Source organism: Primulina tabacum, chromosome 5, assembly GCF_025594145.1.
Source record: "Primulina tabacum isolate GXHZ01 chromosome 5, ASM2559414v2, whole genome shotgun sequence".
Taxonomy (NCBI): Eukaryota; Viridiplantae; Streptophyta; class Magnoliopsida; order Lamiales; family Gesneriaceae; genus Primulina; species Primulina tabacum.
Window position 1 is genome coordinate 30267536 of NC_134554.1, and position 7154 is coordinate 30274689.

The following is a 7154-nucleotide window of genomic DNA, read 5'->3' on the forward strand; positions in this document are numbered from 1 at the left end:
TGCGTATATAGATGCGTTAATAAAATTTAACAAAATACATAACGAACAGTGATATCGAAATAGTAAGTCAGCGTTGTTCTTAATCGGTCAGCCAATTGACCAAGTTTTTAAGGCGACACACTTACTAAATATAAGTATTTTAGGTTATTCCAGGCACTGCAGTGACGAAAAATATATTTTATCGTTCTTGATTTGCTACATAGTATTTTTGGCTTAGATGATCCATCTATAGATATAATTGGTTTTTCTTTATTTCTTTTAACTCCACGGACGAACTACTCGGTATAGACTACAATGGGTCACATGAATTATCGTAGTTTCGAAGTCTCTATTTATGTAGTAATATATGATTATAAAAAAGTACTTATAAATAGCCGAAGTATTTTGCTATCAACCTCTTGCTTTTGCACCACCGCCAGAATTAACCCTCGCACTGGAATACGAGTGTCCTAAAAGTGATTTGAAAAATTCACGGCTGGTTGGTCGGAGAGAGATCGAAATGAGCCTGGAAGTTAAAGAAGAAAGCCGCGTGCGTGTGCCCATTTGCCAGAGGCCCGAGTGGTCCGACGTGCGCCCCGTCCCGCAGGGCGACGACCCGAACCCGATCGTGCCGATTGCGTACGCTGAGGAGTTCAAGGAAACCATGGATTACTTCAGGGCCGTCTACTTGGCCGACGAGCGATCGCCTCGCGCGCTTCAGCTCACTCAAGAAGCTGTTTCCCTTTATTCCGGGAATTATACGGTGATGATATTTTTGTTTTCAAGACAGATTGGATGCAAAAAAAATTGAAGTTGTCCCGAATTTCGGGCTCTTGACTCTTTTTTGATTATTTTTTGCTTAGAGCAATGTGGAAAGATGCAACCTTTCCTGGATTATGCACTAATGATTGAATACGGCTCTCAATTCCTTTTACCTGCTATGCAAAATTAACGGGAGTTTTTAATCTTGATCTATTCCACGACATTCTGCCTTGTTGCAAGTCTGATAGCCCATTTATAATTTATGGGGTTAAAGATCCAATCTTTACAAGCTTAGGTTGGTCGAAGACGAAAAATAAACTCAATATTTGTTGTTAATGCAATTGATGTACGATTTATGAGTTCAAACCAGAGGCTGTGATGTGACCATTGTTACTCATATTTTGAGTTGCATATGAATCTTTAGATTACGTGTTTGTTTTCATTTTTCGGTTTGCATGACGCCTACATATAGGAGCATTTGATTTACCTTGAATAAATCCATTTATATCATTTTTCGAGTTTTATAGAAGTTTTTTCTTCGCAGCCCTTATAGATGGGCAACTTGCTGAATGTGCACCTTTTGTTTCAGGTATGGCAATTCAGGCGTGTGATACTTGAGGAACTTAATGTTGATTTGCATGAAGAAATGGATTTTGTTGCTCGTATCATCAAAGACAATGCCAAAAACTATCAAATTTGGTAACAAACATATTCCTTCTTTTTTTCCTTATGTAAGTATTGAATTTTTGTTTTGGTAGATGCTTAGGGGAGTACTAGTTGCAAATCCGAAAAATGATTAGGCATGATTTTTGTTTGGTTTTAACTTCTATACCAAAGCTAAAAGATTTGTGATGAAATTTTCTTATAAGCTGTTACGATGAAATTGATCGGATAGGATCAGTGGCACTAAACTTAAATTCTTTCTCGTAATTGGTGCGTGGGCGATCTCAATGGAAATTTTCACGCTTGAATATGATCTACTTCCACGAGTATGCGAGGTATAATATCTTCTAGTTTCTGAGAGGATGTGAACAAAACTGGTTGCTTAGAAAAGCTTTGTGAACGTACGTTAAGTTTATTCTGCATTATGAAATTTCGCTGCTGTGTAAACTAGAAACTGCTGAAACACTTTGGTGAGATTAAGTCTTTAAAAAGGAAAATCGTCATTGCATAATTATTGATCTTCAAGTCATGCATGTGTGCATTTCGTTAAGGCATTCGATGTGAAGAAATCATGGGATGGATTTTAATTGTCTTTCCTGTCTTAAATCTCCTGAAGTTACAGTGAGGCAGATAATGTACTTAATTCCTTAGTGCAATTGCGATCGAGTCACATAGAAATCTGGTGGTGGGATGCTTTCTTGGTGTTGAAGAATTCTGAACTAACAAGTAACAAGTGTTTGAGCCTTCCATGTAGAGAATTTCATGAGAAAGGAAATGATCAAATCTTTGGCCATATTTTTCAAAGTCTTATGAGGTCCTAAGCAAGGAAGAGGGGAAGAAAACGAGAAGAGAAATTAAAAAACCAATTGTAGGTCGAAAATGATCCTGATTGAGACTTGGTATAAAACGTTGGATAAATAAAGTAACATTAGATGAGTCCAATAAAATCTGGATGAGGTCTAGTTTGAGCCAGGTTTTAGTCCAAAAGAGTTTGATTGAATCAGAAAACTGTAAATTTGGGTCAGTCTTTTTTAGTTTTTCAGTTACAGTTATGAGTTTATATTTTTGTTTCTAATCCTGATTTACTGCACGGGTTGCATTGGCCACAATCTTAGGCATCACCGACGCTGGATTGCTAAGAAGTTTGGGGCTGATGTTGCAAGCAAGGAACTTGAAATCACTAAAGAAGTTCTCTCTCGGGATGCAAAAAACTATCATGCTTGGTCACATAGGCAGGTGGGTTCCAATTCACTTTTCCTGAGTTTTTCTGGTGAAAAATATTCCATTCATTTCTATTTTTATATTTACATCTTAGCAAATTGGTAACATCCTGTTGTTAGGTTTTGTTATTAGTCTGTATGTTTATAGACTACCCTTATGCTCAACAGTGGAGATTTCTTTATGCAGTGGGTTCTTCAGGAGCTCGGAGGATGGGACGAAGAACTTGCCTACTGCGATGAACTTCTCGAGGATGATATTTTTAACAACTCTGCATGGAATCAGGTTTTTCTATATGTTACCTAAAAAGTTTCTTTTTCCAAAAAGATACTTTTATATTATATGTTGATTTTGGTTTCCTTGTAGAGATATTTTGTCGTAACAAGATCTCCTCTCCTGGGAGGGTTAAAGGCCATGAAAGACTCTGAGGTTGCTTATGCAGTTAAAGCCATTTTATCCAAACCCGAAAATGAAAGCTCTTGGGGGTATCTTCGTGGGCTCCACAATAACAGCTTATCATCTTTATCCAAAGATCCCCGGGTGGCATCAGTTTTTGTGAATGTTCTGAAGAGCAAAAAGGATTATGTCGAGGCATTGAACTTGGTTTTGGATCTTCTTTGCCGTCACTATGAACCAAGCGACGAGTTGAAAAATTCCATCGATGCCATTTCTCCGGATTCTTGTCCTCCGGGTTCGAGTGTAGCTCAGAAAGTGTGTCATATCTTGCAGGTTGCTGATCCCATGAGAGCTGATTATTGGGAGTGGCGCCATCGCGTTCTGGTTTGAAATATTGTGTTACGCTTTTCCTATAATTTTGTACTTTGGTTCTTATAGTTGCGGACACCATGATATTATTACCAGTCAACTTTGCACGCGATGCATGGATATACGTTAAACTTTTGTTTTGTTAAATGATTTTTTTGTGAATCTTGTTTAAAGATTCAAAAAATATATTTTTGTGATAATTTTTTAAAAATAAAAATGTAATATTTTGTAATTTGGGGTGGGGTGGGGTGGCGTGGGGGTGATTTCTTGTTTTTACTAGGGTTTAGAACCCAAATCTCACCTTTTTTGAGGAGAGTTATGCCAAACTCACTTAGAAGTTGGTGGCGGAAGAAGTATATTTTGGTGTATCAAAAAACATAGATATAACTATGAAATTAATTACTTTGGCTCCTCTACATTAAAAATATCATCAGGCGTTAAATTTACATGTGCAATTGAAGTTTAAGCACATGAATTTTTTTGATTAATTTGTATTTAAGCATTAAGTTTATGACATCATAGTTTATGTCTAGCAAGATTGATTTATTACTCGAATGTCAACTTTAATGACTCATGTTTTACACACGAGCATCTTATCAGACTTAATAGATGCTAACTTGAAATTAATTTATCGGAGATTTTATGTTACATTGAAAGTGTTTTACTTGGAATATCATCTGTCATTTATTTGATATGAGCTTCATATTATAAATTGTAAAAGATACATATAATTTCTCTATCTTCTATATATTTGTATTCTATATTTGAAAATATTGAGATGTAATATAATAACTACATTTGACTTTAAATTTTATTTCAAGTTGTTTTTTTTTTCAAGTATATCTTTTCCCACAATCTCATTACTTAAAAATAACAAAAATAAGAAAATCCCACTACTTAAAAAATAACAAAAATAAGACGATAGAAGCATGTTTAGTTTTTTTTAAGATACTGATGGATAATGACATAATTTAGTTATTCGGACATTTTTTGAAAGCCAAAATTACTTACAAAAACTAAAGACCGTTACATACTCTTAAAAAAACCTATAATTAGGAGAGGGTCCTCATTTTTCAGGGCTATTTTATTATTTAACCCAAGTTAAAAAAAAAATTTAAAAAAAAAAACCTCATTTAGTGTATTTGTTCAACATATGGAGAGATTAAATTTTTAAAAGACATGTTGATCTGGTCTATTTTCCCAAGTATCCCCATTTTCAAGGTGGATTTGTTTACGAGTTAGTCCGGATAATCGTATTTTTTGGTTACATCAGATACATTTTCCATTAATTATCCAAAAAAGGAAAAGTCTTAGAGACTTGATTTTTTTTTCCCAAACAAAATAGAAACTTAGGGTATATTCAATCTTGAAAATTTAATTACTTTTATTGACTTTTGTAGAGTTTAAAAGTATACAGATATTGAACATATGCTTTTATAAAATCTATAGTAAATCGAATGCGAAGTGACGTTGATCATATTGCAATAACGAATCTTATATTTTTTTAATAAAAAACTGCTTAAAATTTATCTAATTTCATAATGTTATAATGTTTTGATTAGTTATTTATCTATATTGATTATTATATATGATTATAAATTAAAATTTTATTGATTAATCATTTATGCATGTTAAATAGACATGAGGATTCAAATTTTGATTTTTTAAAATTAATTGTGATTTTTTTCATATATTAAACATATTTATTTTTTAAATAAGTAAATTTATTTCAAAGTGAAGATGTTATTTATGTTAAATAATTATTAGTTCAAAAAATTATATATATATGTATATATATTCATAAAAGTACAAAATAATATGCATCATCAATCAATAAATTTACAAATATCTATCAAAATCTTGCAAAAAGTCTACAAAATTCCATGAAAATATATAAGATTCCATAAGATTCAATAAAAATCTACTAAATCCACGAAAATATAACATTTAAAAAAGTCATTGAACACCCCACTTATCCAACATTCAACAAACGAATCGCCTCATATATCTTATTCCGGTTTCCAGATCAACCACTAGGCAGCAGGAAATGCGTTGGTCCCCCTTTCTCGGGAACCCAATTCTTTTAGCTATCATTTCCTCCATCGTATTCAAATTATTCCCCAACTCTTCCACCTATCTTCCTCCAGTCGTTAGTTAAAGTGTTTCTTCTTATATATTCAATGTTTACAACCTCTAGCAGCCGGATTTTCACTCTGTTTTTATTTTCAACCTTAATGGGCAGAGATTATTCACCGTAGAATATTTGGCTCCATACAATGGAACTGATCCAGGGTTGCCTATACTTCTTGGGATTCTGGGGTACTTTTATTTTTTGTTTGTGTTCTTGTCTTTAGCTTGTTTTACTTGATGAAGTCCAAGTTTGATGCTCTTGCATTTGTTCTTTTGTCCGTTTTGATGATTTGTAAAATGGGTCTTGAAAGGAATGTTGCTCATAAACGTACAGAAAATTAAAATATTATAATGTGTGTATCAGAAGTTAGTGTTGTGCTCTGGTATTGTCAACACGAGCACACAACATGCAGTGGAAATTAATTATTAACACACAAATATAACTTTAATAAATTAACACCAGATTTAAATTATGCACAAGTATGAATACTTGTGCGATGCCTCATGACAAAAATTTCACTAGAAAAATATGTAAATATTTTACACCAAAACAATACTAGTGAAAATAACAAAATCAAATTCCTTGACACTCAAAGGAATTAAAATATGCATCAAAAACACAAATCAAATCTAGATGCATAAAACAAACACGTATTGCTTAAAACCAAACGAAACCACTCTTCGATCAGCACTCTGCGTCAATAGTTGTTCTTCGAGTGTTGGCAACACCAATAACAACAAGGTATAACAGTGAATCAATCACACACACTCTTCACAGGAAAATCTTCAACTCTGAACTATAAGTGTGTTCAGAGACAAACTCCAGCAGCTCTCTTGCGTTGCAAATTGATCACCCGATCACACACAGTCTTCTCGTAAAAATAGGTTCGGCTCTTGTATTTTTTCCTTCTATGCAAGAACTCTTCACCGACCTTTTCGTGCACTCCCAAAAACTCCGGCAGCTGTGCCCTTGCAAAAATGATCACTAGATCATAGAAAACTTTAGCACTACACAATAAAGTGATCACCCAATCACATAAAAACTGTAGGGCAAATATATGTTGGACTCTTGTGATTTTCTCTATGTGCAAAGCTCTCTCGTCCAACTCTCTCTCTACCCACATAGTACGGCTGTAAGGCTATACATCTTTATATCCATGGCTTGACCTAAAAGTCATTCCATAAAAGAGTCCTACAAAATATTGAAACAAAATTTTCATTAGATATAGATCTCTTTTAAAAAAGAATAAAATATATTAGAGATAAAAATTATATTAAAAACAAATCCTATAATATCTAGATATAAATCAAGTAAGATCTTATCATTTAGAAATAAATCAAGCAATAATCTAGAAAGAAAAAATCATAAATTGATAATATCAACTTATCAAAATAATAAAAGAACAAAATACTCCTTTCAATCTCCCCCGTTTTGCTTTTCTGGACCAAACATCCAAAAATGATAATCTTGTTAAGTCTCGCAGTCAGTTAAGCTCCCCTTGCGTTAGAGTGTATCTCCCCCTGAGTCACAGTTCATCTCCCCCTGAATTAAACATGTTAGAGTATTGATCCTTTATCTTCTTTTGTGTCTGTAAGCTCATCAGTCTCAGCAACTCGAGATGCTTCCGCACCATCCA

The 7154-nt window shown here is 33.7% G+C and overlaps 1 protein-coding gene across 1 annotated transcript; it reads left to right on the top strand.

Moving 5' to 3' along the window:
* The first annotated feature begins 382 nt into the window (after nucleotides 1-382).
* LOC142547411 (protein farnesyltransferase/geranylgeranyltransferase type-1 subunit alpha-like) lies at nucleotides 383-3573 on the top strand. Its single transcript, XM_075655693.1, has 5 exons — nucleotides 383-742; nucleotides 1331-1440; nucleotides 2520-2640; nucleotides 2812-2907; nucleotides 2989-3573. The coding sequence occupies exons 1-5, from the start codon at nucleotides 500-502 to the stop codon at nucleotides 3406-3408; spliced, it is 990 nt and encodes a 329-aa protein (XP_075511808.1). The 5' UTR covers nucleotides 383-499; the 3' UTR covers nucleotides 3409-3573.
* Nucleotides 3574-7154: the final 3581 nt, after the last annotated feature.